Source organism: Pelmatolapia mariae, linkage group LG8, assembly GCF_036321145.2.
Source record: "Pelmatolapia mariae isolate MD_Pm_ZW linkage group LG8, Pm_UMD_F_2, whole genome shotgun sequence".
NCBI classification, from domain to species: Eukaryota; Metazoa; Chordata; class Actinopteri; order Cichliformes; family Cichlidae; genus Pelmatolapia; species Pelmatolapia mariae.
Window position 1 is genome coordinate 12,372,865 of NC_086234.1, and position 13,455 is coordinate 12,386,319.

Sequence of the window (13,455 nt, forward strand, 5' to 3'; positions counted from 1 at the left end):
GTTGTTTCCCCATTTGTAAATATCCTGCTTCTGTTTTGCCCTCTGCTTCTGTAGCCTACCACATGAAATAGCATGTTTATCCATTTTTAGGGACTATGTTTAGTGAACCTCAGGAGGAGTTTGAGATGTTTCTCTTTAAAGTTTTTATTTTATTTTATTTTTTACATTTTTATAAACAATGTTTTGACATCGACTGCCTTAGAGATTAAAGATCTTGACTCCACATTTTTGAAAGAGCAAACTTCAAACTTTGAAGAGCAAATTTTGGAGTTTTAAAAGCCCATTTGATGTTTGAAATGTACATTTTAAAATTAAATATGACATTAAAGAGAATGGCAGGAGACTCAGCTCTACTGACATTAATATATGTTAAGAGGAGGATCAGTGTTCTCTTTCAGATATGACATTTTTATCACGCCCTGAAAGCAACAAAGCAGAAAATGAATTAGCATGCTTACGTTTTTGCAAGTGTGAATGCTAAAGGACTTTTGTTAAGGTCCGAAGAAAGCAATCATCACCTCGTTTCCAGAGAAGCCAAAGTCTATATTATATACAGACTCTACATTATAGATAAACTTTGGCAGGAAAAAGTGTATTTCTTATAGTGATATATAAAGTGCAATTAGCACAGCTGACAGGTTACATCGTAGGTGCAACTCCAGTGATGTGAAAACAGCAGATGGTTTTTTTATGCCTTACTTCAAAGCGAATGACTTTCAAATTGCTTGCGTGCAGTTTACAGTGTGAAGCTGTGTGTGAAAAAGGAGGACACTGTCTTCAGTTATGGAGACAAAATAACAGAGTGATCCTTTTTTTTATCCTAGTATGAGCCTTGGGGTGACTGATGAGTCAGAATCAAACAGCTTTCAGCCAAGCAAACCATCTTCCTTTTTGGGCCACTCTTCTCTCCTCTGACAAAACAAAACACAAGTTGGAAGAACTGGTGTCAGAAAGCCACAATGGCATATTGACACATTCTCTGCTTAGAGCAAACTTTCTGTGGTGGGAATGGGTTGATCCCAACTTTGAATTTGTATTTGTATAAAACTTAAAGATTTGGACATCCCTTCCCTTGGACTTCCCTCTGCCTCCATAAAATATCTGTTTCTTCATTACTGACAGCTGTGAAGAATCAAGTAACTGGAAACTTCATACTGAATGAAAAAAGTGAAGATGCCAAATCAAAGACCTTCATTGAAAATGGTTTACAGTGGGAGTATTCCATCGAGGGTGAGAGGGAGACATTGAAAACAACTGGCCCTCTGCATGAAGGGATCATAGTCCTGGTGAGTGTATCAAGTAAATTTTCCGAGCTTCAGTTTGTCCTTCCAAATTTCTGTTTTTCTAATAACGTTTGTTCACTTTGCTGCAGATCATTCCTCAGGAAGAAGATGCAAAAGTTAGCTTAACGTATAAGTACATCATACATGAGGACCTGCTACCACTTATTACCAACAATAATGTTCTCCTCGCCGAACTGGACACATATGAGTGGGCACTGAAAAGCTGGTCTCCGTGCTCCAAACCCTGTGGGGGAGGTCAGTGAATGTACTGAAGCTGCAGGTTTTTGCGTAGGCTCTAACAAAAGTAAAGATAAATCTGGGCAACATTTTTTTTCTGTTCAATTTTTTTTTCCTGCTTTCAGTTAAACTACAGAAATTAATGTTAAATTAATTAAAGAAATAAAACATCTCACAACAGTTCAAGGTTTTAATAGCTTACTATATACCATAATTATATAACAATAATAAACCCGTTTCACCTGAGTTTTATTTCTTATATTTTTGCATTTAATTTGCTTCTGATGTTCCAACTTAAAACACACAATTATGAATGAATTAATTATGAATTATGAATATCTATTTTTGTGGGGAGACATGAAAAAATAACAGAAATATAAGGCCAAGCATTTATTGTCTCTGCAGACAATTAGTTCAGTCTTTGGCCTTTGAGACCACTTTCAGCCCTTTTTTGCCGTGTTGACTGAAGTCTTCGTTTCTTTAGCTGCTTTTCTTTCTTAGGGAACAAAGCTGGATGCATTGATTTTCTCGTGCTGTGATCTTTTTTGGTCTGCCTGACCTTTGCTTTAGATAAAGTGATCCAGTTTCTTCAAAGTAGCGTAGACTGTCAGGCAGTGCTCTCTTAGAAAACTTTGCATCAAGCCTAGATTTGACTGTGAGAAAGCCCCACCTTACTTAGATTGAGACTTCAGTTTCTGAAGCTTTTACTTAGCTCTGATTTCATGTTTCCTCCCACCAAAATGTCTCTTAATAAGCAGGTTTTTAAGCTTAAAACTTGATATTTCTAAGAAACAAACTGCTGCTAGAGGGTTTACTTTTGATGCACTGATCAAACACGCCTAAGTGTTATCTAAATGCACTGATGGGATGATATAGTTACCAACAAAGAGTCCAGAATTATTCAACTTTGCTTCAAATTTTTTGATTATTTTAAGCTTTGACAGATTTTCTGTGTAGTCTCAGACTTTTGGACCCTACTATATATTTGTGTTTTTGCCTCTGTGCATCCATACAGGCAATTATAAATCAAGCGATCAAGATGTGATTGAAGTGGAGATATTCAGCTTTAATTCAATAATAACTGTTTATTATTACCACCAGTTTTATACACAGTCCCCTATTTTCACAGGCTCTAAGCTAATTGTACAACTGACTGATAAGAAGTGTCATGGCCAGATGAAGCCTGTTTCCGTGTTCTGGATCTGGAGTTGATTCTGAGTGTTGAACTTGTTGAACTTCAGTAGCTGCTGAAACTCTTAATATGTGGTCCAAAGAGACATTGATGCAAGTAAAGGAGGTCATCATTAGATTGGAAAACTAAAATGAACCCTTCAGACAGAGAGCAAAAACTTTGGGATTGTCTAAATCGAGACTCTAGTCTTTGCAAGAATGAATGCACTAGCCAGCTCAGCATCACCAAAAGGCTTGAAAGACTGCAGAAAACAACAAAAATGCATGATTGCAGAATTATTTCTCTGCAGGAGAAGAACTAAGAGCACCTTACCTACCTTAAGGAGGTATGCATATCATTGTGAAAGACTACAATCAAGAAATCAATGCAGACGGTTTACAACAAGCTGCAAACTATTGGCTACACATTTAAGAACAAGAACGTCAAATTAGGTTTTTTACAAGTTGAATTTCTTTGTCCAATTACTTTTGAATCTCTGAAAATTTGGGACTCTATATAAAATTATTTTTTACAAAGTGATGGAGGTCACATGGTATATGATCTATAGTCTTGCTGGTACATTCCTTATGTAATTTTATATCCATTAGGCATACAGTACACCAAATATGGATGCAGAAGGAAGAGTGACAGCCGTTTGGTGCATCGTAACTTTTGTGAAACCAGCAAAAAGCCCAAACCCATCCGAAAACGCTGCAACACCCAAGACTGCAGCCAGCCCACGTGAGTGACCTTAAACTACAGCACTGCAGCTCTATCAGCATTAGCACTTTTGAAATTGCTTTCATACCGTATGTCCACTCTGACATGACTTTACCATTTTAGTGAGGATGTAAAAACTAGTGTAGAAAGGTTATTTAATTTTGGAATGAGAGGGATAGTTTTATTCAAACACAGTGCTCTCTTGATAGGTGGGTGGTAGAAGAGTGGAGTCCTTGCAGCAAGACCTGTGGAAAACTCGGGTACCAAACCAGGTTGGTGCAGTGCATGCAGGCGCTTCACAATGGTACCAACAAAGTGGTCCACAGCAAACACTGCACTGATGAACGCCCAGAGATAAGGAGAGCCTGCAACCATACTGTATGTCCTGCCCAGTGGAGGACAGGGGCATGGTCTCAGGTGAGACAGGATATTCCTCTTCTTCTTCTACTACTTCTTCTTCTTCTTCTCAGTGTTCTCGATGAAAGCTGATGAAAATAAAACATATTTGTGTGTGTGTGCGTTGGGTGTGTCGCAGTGCTCAGTGACCTGTGGCGAAGGCATTCAGCAGAGGCAGGTGGTATGCAAGACCAGTGACAACACCATTGGAGAATGCGAGGGCGAGAAACCGGAAACAATCCTCATTTGCAAATTGGGACCATGTTCAGGTGAGATGCACATGCATGTGCTAATAGAGGAGAGATTTGGCTAGCTTGCTACTAGTCTCATATACACCATTAAAAGGACACTGCTTCTGCTACTGACTTGTGACAAGTTAAGCATTATGAGTCTTGCACATGTCATCATAATCCTGGCAGCAGATTTTAGAGAAGTGTAGTGTAAAACGTGCGTATCATTACACAAGAATTGCCTCGTGAACATGAGCAGAAATCCTCCAAAAATAACTTTGTGTCACTAATGGAAACAAAATTGCTGCATAAGACCCCTGAGACCCACATAGGCAAAAACTTTTTTTCAGGACTGAATACGTTTTCTATTAATGCTCTTTGTATTAAATATCCTGTGCACACAAAGACACTTCTTTAAGACCTTAAATATTTCTGCACCAGTGCCCTTCCTCAACCTTTCTCATTTTGCTTCCTCTTCAAAGAGTTGAGTGCCTCCAGTTCTTTCAGTTCTTTTCTTTTTCCTTGCATTGGCAGTAAGTGGAAAATTATGTGCTTTAAAAACACACAAAGAAACACAAAGAATTCCAGTGTGTTATTCTTATTTTTTTGCTGTTACACTCTTCAGGACATCTAGGGTCTTCTCTCGACACACATACAATGGAAAACTCTACAATAAAAGACGAAGCTGTCTATCTAAGAGTTCCAGAAAACCCTGTCCAAACAATCTCTTCAAGTAAGTTACAATGCAGTTTTTTTTTTCAGAAATCAATCACTTCAATATAAACAGAGTAGAAGTAGAAATGTTCATTTCACCACAGTTCTTAGTGATGTTCTCTGTCCTGTTATTACTAGATGAGCCATGTCTGGGGGATAAATCGATTTTCTGCCAAATGGAGGTCCTTTCCCGGTATTGTTCCATCCCTGGATATTATAAGCTTTGCTGTGAGTCTTGTGACAAGAAAGAAAGCCTCACCACCCATGTTCCTGACTTTCACAACACCCCAGTAGCCTTAGCTGAACCTGACATCTCAGCCCTTTCTCATCCTGCCTCTTCCAAGGCACCTCATGTAGCCACAACACAGACCCCGCCAAAAACCACTAAAGCCATCACTCGACGGCGTCTTTTTACTACCCCGGCGCCAACTACAGCTGCCACTTCTCAAGCTTCACCACAGACAAATGCTGCTCTGCCCCAGCATCCCACCAGCGAATCCTTTCTCACTGCTGGAAAGAGAGATTCAGATGCTGGGCCTGTTCTACCTCCGGGGCCACCACGGCCTACAGCAGACTCAAGTGGAGTAGCCTCTAAAGAGCACAGCCCAAACAGCACTTTAGACCCAGCTGCTGCAAGATCAAGAAGGGACACTTTAGGATCAGAGAGGGACTCCAGTCACAGAAACTTGTCGGCTCAGAAATGAACAGTGAACAATGTTGTGAATGTGCTGTTCGGTGAAATGGTCTCAAACATCAGCACACCCTTTGCAGTATGTGATTTACTCAAAGTTTTTCTTTATTATTATTATTTTTTTTTTCTGTCCATGATAGTGAACTTAGACCAGCCCAGTGGTGGTTACCTCATCAAAACTTCAGAGCGATCTGCGCGCACGGCGTCGCTCGGCCGTGTGTGCTTCAAATATGAAATGGAAAAAAAACCCACAAAGTTTAAACAAAGGTGCTGTAAACTAAAATGACTTCAAAATGTGATGACTGCATTGCTACATTCATGTTTTTATCTGTGTACAGTTGTGCAAGCCTGTTTTTTTTTTCAAGTGCATTAGAACTACTATTAAACTCGTGAACATAAGGAGGTCATAGACTATGGTTTTGGAGGTGCGCGTGCCAGCTATGGGGTCTGGAGTGTGCCACCAGAATAATTATAAACCTTATACTGTATTTATAATATAGATCTACATTTTTTAAAGACAAAAAAAAATCCTTATCCCTGTTTAGTGTCATTGTCTCTGCCAGTTGCCATTTTATGACAGCTTTACCCACATATGAAATGCAAGAAGTAGCTACAGGACTGGCAGGTTAGTTGTTATGTTGTACATAATAGTTATTACTCTAAACTCAAAAAGCCCTGGCAAAAAAAAGTCTTATGTATTAACCTGGCGTATTCTATCAAATACTATGCTAATTCCATTTATATATACAGTATCCATCCATATTCTTCCACTCTTCTAAGTTCGGGTTGCAGAAGAAGTAGTTTAATCACAAACCTCCCTGCCCCCCTACTCGAGCTCATTTGGAGTCCCAGGTGATAACCCATCCTGATAGGGCTCCTTGAAATTGACAGCTCCCTTTATCCCCATTGTTGCCACAAGAGGTGCCAACCGACTTGCAGCCACAGCTCTGTAAAGCCACCTTGGCAATGGAGATGTGGAACAGTCTGTTTGGACTAAAGTCCCTTGAATCCTCAATCATCTGCCTGTGATCAAGAGTGTCCTGGTGCCACGTACACTTTTATAAACAGCCCTATCCTGGACCATGGTGTTTGACCAATAGAACACCACTCACTGTTTAGGTAATTTAGCCATTGATTTCTAGTAAAGATTCTTTCCATGCTATGTTTCTCGCTTATAATATATGCGCAGAAACACATCAAGAGGATGCGTTAACAGCCATGGCACAGATATTGCTTCATTGCTTTATTGTTGTGACTAAGTTACTAGCTAAAGGCCTAGTCAAACGTTGCAGGGAAATACAACTAAGCCTCTACTGAACCTTTTTTTTTACTTTAAGAAAAATAATATTCTGTCGGTACACACAGTATGAGTGTCAATTTAGCTTCAGTAAGCTTTAGTAAAGTAACAGCAGAGCAATAGCTTGATAAATGTGCATATATACAATGTGCTAATTAGCCATGTGGTCATGTTGCTTACCCTACGATCTGTTATGAGCTGCTAGAAGCTAAATTCAAAGAGTCATTACGCCAAATTATTATTTAAACAACTGCCAGATTATCATATGTTCTTACATTTCTAGCTGTTTTTTCCTCCTAGCTTGATGGGTTTTTTTAAACAAATTGAGTATGCTTATTAAATGTACAACTAAGACAATGGTATAATCGTATTACCTTACTAACTGATCACAATCAAGCACTCGTGAAGTCTACAGTTATCCTGGAGGTACCCTCCAAACCTCATGCCATCACTCCTGGCAGAAAGCTCAGTGGCTTCTCTATCCCTGGTGCTCTTTTTTGGTGTCCGACATACCGCTGATTATCCTCACTGATAGGAAAAAATCATGACTGTTTGCAAGCCAACCCCACTGTAGCATGCCCGCTGTCTGTTTTTGTGGAAGTCAGTTAATTAATGCTTTAAAATGCTTTTCAGAATATAACGCATTATGATATATATTTTTTGTAACTGATGTTTTTCAGATAATAATGTATATAGTGTAAATTTCAAGTTATGAAAAGTTGTGTTGCAACTGCAAAATACAGGCCATGCTGTCTACACACTGTGGTTGGGCGTACTGTTACACCGGTCCTGCATTGCGGTTCATAACGTCATTATTTTTATTGTATAATTCTTGTATATACGTACCTAAATGGAAGCTTTAATGTTAATATTTATTGAATTTTTAAGTGGTATGGTGAACAAAGTAAAACACATTTGAAAGATGTTGCTTTTGCTCTTTCCTCTGCTCATATCCATTTACTGCAGTTATATTTTACTTTGATCTTTTTTACTCCCCTGAGTGGTGCGCATTCATGACTAAGTGTGTTTCAATCAAAAACATCCAGTTCACACATTCATTCTGTCTGATCTAACTCTTAGAAATAAATCACAAGCACTGAAACACATTCAAGCACTTTATTAACTACGTCCAGTCATATACAGGGTGTATCAAGAGACAAGTGATGCCTCTTAATCAAATCTTAATGAGGTTTGAGTGGCACAATGTGACAATAATTCCTATTAGAAGCCAGTCTTCTTCTGCCAGGCTGGCACTGATCTCTGCCAGCTCTGCTGTGTAAAAATTAGACGCTGAGCATCTCTTCCACGTAGCATTTCCTCCCTCCTTAAAACTGTAGCATTTCGCCGAGTAACCAGGCATTCACTGTGCCACCCATCTTCTTCTGTGAGCAATGACAAGGTGGTACTGTGGTGTGGGTGTCACACAGACCGAGTGACTGAGTCAGCTAAGGCTGAGACGTCTGCGGAGGTGTCTGGTGAAATCCAGCTGTGCCCGAGGCAAAGCCTGATTGACAACAGACTTTGGCAGCCAGCCCTGAGAATAAAGTCATATTTATTAGACGCCTGAATGGTATTTGTTGACTGTCAGTCAACAACAAAACGAGAGAGTGAGGTGCAGGTAGGTGGTCTGCTGCTGTACAATAATTATGCATTGTTCATATGTAGATATTGTTCGCTTTTGAATAATAGTAACACAGAGTCCACTTATTTTCCCAAGCTTTGAACCACATTTCATGGCCTTTTCTTGCTGTTCTTAGCTCAACCATCTCTATGAGGGAAGAGCACTCTCGATCAGCTCTAAAACACCATGAGATGCAGTTGATAAAACACTGAGATTTTGACTTGGAGGCAGTCTGAGTCTCAGTGTCAACATGTACACAGTGCATTACATTTACTGACAGGATTTAAAAAGGAAAACCTGAGAAATGCAATAAGAAAAATCTTCTCATTTAGTTCACTTTTACAGAAACAGAGGAAATGTGTACATTGTTTTTGTTCATGAGTTGTTTAATGTATACAATGTGAAATGGCCAGTTTGTATACGTGTAATGTATATTAGAACCCTGCATTATTTTGCATGTGCAGATTTACATTTATTAATTAATGAATTTACCTTTACGTCCATATTAAGAAGCCACGTGAAGCGACTTTTCGTTGAATCTTCATCCAGGGCCTGTATGACGATGCAGGTTGGTCCATTCTCAGCTCTGTACTCACGCAAAAAAAATGTGTTTTAGTATTCAAATTTCTTTTAGCCTCGCCTGTCTTTATTTTAATTATCAGTAATCATACAGTTCATGTGGTTCTTTGGCCTTTCATGCTGTTGACCAGGGAATTCAAATTTCTTTTATAAGCTATTAAAGGTGCATAAATGCTAAAAAAAAAAAAAGAAAAAGAAAAAAAAGAAAGGCATTTTTAGCCTGTTGCTAGGTGGTTTGATTGGCAATAGTATGATAAAATATGATATATATAACAACCTTCAGGGGCCTAAGATGTATCTATGTGCATAGTTTGGTTTGGAGGAGCTGGTTGACCTCAGACAGAAATGTATTTTAATGTATTAAACTAAGATTTACCTTGCTCTTCCCACCAACTTTGACCCATCTGTTGATAATTTAAGATTACATAATAAAATATCTCAGCAATTGGAATAAAACTTGCTACAAATAGCCATGATCTCCTCCAAATGAAATTCACCTACTGGTGACTCCTACATTTTATAATTAGCACCATCATTAGGCAAACATTAAATTCTGTTCACTACTTAATACATAATATTTGATGTCAGCTCTAATGACTTTCCCATTTAACCCAAGCTATTATTTTTGTGGAACATGTTACGATAGCATGTTATACCTACTAAACATCACTCTATCACTGATCACTGTAGACAAGTAATCATGCTTGTATTAATATTTAGTTTGGCATCACTGCCACATAGCTTCCCTAAAACGCATCCCAGCAGCATTTAATATATAATTGGCTATGAAAATTAACTTTTGCTCTCCTCATATTTTTTTCTCCACTGAAATTAGCTGAGGTTGTACGGAAAAATGAAAATGTCAGACTCATCAAGACAATTTTTCCCCCATTTGTGTTATTTTATCTCCCTTCATGGATGACTAAGATTAACTCAGACTCTTTATATAAGAAAAAGTTCAATTAAGCTGTTGAGTATCATTTTAATTATGACAATGAATGATTAGTGCATCGTCTGCAGACGTACCTTACTAAGCCTGCCTGAGGGGGGAATGACTCCAGCTGAACTGCTGCTCCTCCAAGATAAACGCTGGACCTTTGTTTGCAGCTGTGTCTGACACTCAGGAAATCCCTCTGTCCAATTACATTTCCTGCTGTCCCAGTTGAAACTTCGTGGATGACAACTGTTTGTAGACCAATACGTTTTAGAACCTACAACACACGAAACCAACAGCATTTGCCTTTCGTTTGCAAAACCTGTGTGTATAGATTTTTTGTAGCATTCGGAAAATGCATTTGTTGATGTGAATATGCAGCATGACAACTATAGGTTGGTTATAAAGACTAATTTGCAGACAGGACATGTTGGAAAACTTTGAATATAGCTTAAATAGTATTTGTGTATGTTTAAACTCTGGTATTTTTATAGCTTAAAGTTTTGCAGCTGATCAAGTTTCCAAGTTGTTGAAAGGTGAGTTGCTCACTTTGATTTGCTGTATGCTTGGGTTCCACTGGTGCATTTCTTCAACTCTGACAAACAGGAGGTTATAGAGCTCATCCACACTGGCGTCCAACACTGCCTCCAGCCTAAAGACTTTCCTGCCCCCTGGCATCACTTTGCTACAGATCGCATCACCATTACTCTAAAGAGGAAAAAAACACAGGTTTGTGATCCACTGTTTACTTAGCGCAAGCTTTTTTCAGAGTGCGGTGACCTTTGATGAACTTTGATGAAAGTGCTTTAATGGCATTTTTATCAATTAGATGTTACCTCAGCAACCTCAAACTTCCATCCTTCTTTCTCCTCCAAAATACTGAGAGCCTTCCTCATTGCTTCTTGTCCATGTCGTACATACAGCTGATCTTCTTTTGCTGGCGCAGGTTTTATATCTTTTGGCTTGGCCTCTGCAAAAGACGCCTGTTTGTAATATTTCGGCAAACGCAATCTAAAACATTTAATGAAAATAACACAGTTATATTTTACCATTATGATTTAAACCAGTTTGCTGTCTCCCGTGGTTCTGGATTTGTCCCCACTGCTGCAGGTGCGTGATCTCCTGACCTATCACTGCCATGGCAGTGCGTTGAAGTCCTGCATCATTGAATGAAAAATAAAACAGCTTAGGAGACTTACCGAGAATGCATTGTTTACATGAATAGGAATAAAAAGGAGAAAGTCCTTCTGTAGGTTGTGGACGGTTTACCTGCTATGTTCCTTATATGTGGGTAGGAAATTCCACAGCAGAGCTTTACAACAGCAGGCAGCATGATATCTGTCTTTGGCAGTGACAGCAAAGTAAGAGAGGGTGTCTCTGATCTTTATATGGTCTGCGAAGGACACTCCAGTGAGATAAGGGCCAGAGAAGAAGATAGGACCTGTTCTGAATTCTGTCCTGAAGGCCACATTTGAGACTTCTGTTAACTAAGACAAGGGTTTGGGTGCGATACAGAGAGGAAATTCTCTGAAAAAAAACCCCACACAGGACAACCCAGTTATTTAATGTATCCAACACTTAATCTTAAATATGCTGAGGCAAGATTTTGGAAATTGCAAAGCAGTCCTATTTAGATTTGCAATGACAAAAGCAGTGCATGATCAAAACTGTCACAGCTATGTTTAGAGAACACTGGTTAAATGCATAAGCCTAAATAAGCATAAAATAAGCTTAAATGAGGCATTTTAAATATGCTGGCATTATCTCATGGTTTATTTAACTTCTTTTTCAGTCATCTTGAAATTACATATATGCATGACGCATTTTTAATAACCTTTCAGATAATTGGATAATAAATTGGATAATAAAAAGATTATTTAAAAAAAAAATCCCTCAGAATACTCAGAATGAAGTAAACACTTAGAATCAATTCATCTTTGATGAATAATCAGCCACTCTTTTACCTGTAAGTGAATAAAGGTAGCCTTCGTGAGTTATTTTATTAAAACAAACAAAAAAAATGAAAATAACTTAATAGTAAAAACAGTTTAACCATATATATAATATACACTGCTCTTTCTTATTGAACTTAGGCATAAGCTTCATAACTTTATGACCACTTGCCTAATGTTGTGTTGGTCCCCCTTTTGCTTCCAAAACAGCCCTGACCCATCGAGCCATGGACTCTACTAGACCCCTGAAGATGTGCAGTGGTATTTGGAAAAACACATACTTTAAGTCCTGTAAGTTGTGAGGTAAAGCCTCTGTGTTTCCATTTATTTGTCTAGCACATCCCACAGATGCTCAACTGAATTGAAAGTTGGAAAATTTGGAGGCCAAGTTAACACCTCAAACTTGCTGCTGTGATCCTCAAACCATTCCTGAACCGTTTTTGCTTTGTGACAGGTTGCATTATCCTGCTGAAAGAGGCCACAGCCATCAGGGTATACCATTTCCACGAAAGGGTGTACATTGTCTGCAACAATGCTTACACATGTCAAAGTAACATCCACACGTATGGCAGGACCCGAGGTTTCCCAGCAGAGCATTGCCCCTCATCATCTTGCAATCTTCTGTCTGTTGGATCAGACCATATGGGCCAGCGTTCACTCCTGGGAGGGCAAAGACTGGGAACACCCCACAAGAGCTGCAGTTTTGCGAATGCTCACTCAGTCACCTAAACATCACAGTTTGGCCTTTGTCACACTCGCTCAAATCCCTACATTTTTCCTGCTTTTAACACATCTACTTGTCCATCATGAAGAGATAACAAGATTAAATTGTCAGCAGTCATGATGTCATATTTTATTTATTGAGAAAAAGACTTCTATTATGGAAAATAAATAGCGTACTGACAGCTTAAACTCGAGTTAACAATAAATGCTTTTCTACAAGCTGCACAAACTGATTTTGTGTTATTTCAACATCACAAAAACAAATCCCACAATAATTTTTAGTTGCACAAAGATGATGAAATTGTAAATGAAAAGCCCCAGGTATCAATCTGTTTTCTATGACACATCTGGGAAATTTTAAAAATGCTTTAGTAATTTAGTAGAAATCAAGACAAGTACCAAAAAGCGATTCTCAGTGCAAGCCCTTTATAATAATTGGCAAGACCTACTATTGCAGGATACTTGAGAGGACGTAGGTCTCAAGGGAGCAGAGAGGATCTGAAGAGGGGGGAGCCATAATCCAGCCATATCTGGATTATGGCTCATGCACAAGAACATAATACAGTATGTTTCTAATTTTGTTGAGTTCTATTCAGTGCATGCATGTATGCATTAACATCAATGAAGAATACGCAAATAATAGGTTTCTTCAGTCTACCCTGCTGTTTTCTTCATTCTTCTTGTATGGCTAATAGCTTGCAACCAAGGTGCGATACCTTCACACAAACATGATTTGTGACTGAGGGTCTTCTCAGTCTCTTCTGTAGTCCATTCATTTTGTCTTCTGAGAAAATGTGGCTTTTGCCAGTAGTTAGTTAGCATGTTTTTGTGAATTACTGAAAGAGCTCTCATTTTAACTTTAATTTATAATGTTGTACTTTAAAGTTTGTCAGTTTTTTAGAACAAG

The 13,455-nt window shown here is 38.7% G+C and overlaps 2 protein-coding genes across 4 annotated transcripts in view; one reads left to right on the forward strand and one right to left on the reverse strand.

Moving 5' to 3' along the window:
* The window catches only part of LOC134633817 (A disintegrin and metalloproteinase with thrombospondin motifs 14), a 62,203-nt gene extending 54,548 nt beyond the window's left edge, over positions 1-7,655 (forward strand). For all 3 annotated transcript variants that reach the window (XM_063482885.1, XM_063482887.1, XM_063482886.1), the window contains 7 exons: positions 1,123-1,286; positions 1,373-1,538; positions 3,300-3,432; positions 3,621-3,828; positions 3,947-4,076; positions 4,663-4,770; positions 4,890-7,655. In XM_063482885.1, the coding sequence (XP_063338955.1) occupies positions 1,123-1,286; positions 1,373-1,538; positions 3,300-3,432; positions 3,621-3,828; positions 3,947-4,076; positions 4,663-4,770; positions 4,890-5,455 (1,475 nt within the window). In that variant the 3' untranslated portion in view covers positions 5,456-7,655. The remainder of the gene's footprint in view (positions 1-1,122; positions 1,287-1,372; positions 1,539-3,299; positions 3,433-3,620; positions 3,829-3,946; positions 4,077-4,662; positions 4,771-4,889) is intronic.
* A 407-nt stretch (positions 7,656-8,062) lies between these two features.
* Positions 8,063-11,206, reverse strand: star2 (steroidogenic acute regulatory protein 2). Its single transcript, XM_063482091.1, has 7 exons — positions 11,143-11,206; positions 10,923-11,030; positions 10,710-10,843; positions 10,423-10,581; positions 9,966-10,150; positions 8,853-8,946; positions 8,063-8,273 (listed from the first exon to the last, which is right to left on the reverse strand). Exons 1-7 carry the CDS (start codon positions 11,204-11,206, stop codon positions 8,181-8,183), a joined length of 837 nt encoding a protein of 278 aa, XP_063338161.1. The 3' UTR covers positions 8,063-8,180.
* Between the last annotated feature and the right edge of the window lie 2,249 nt (positions 11,207-13,455).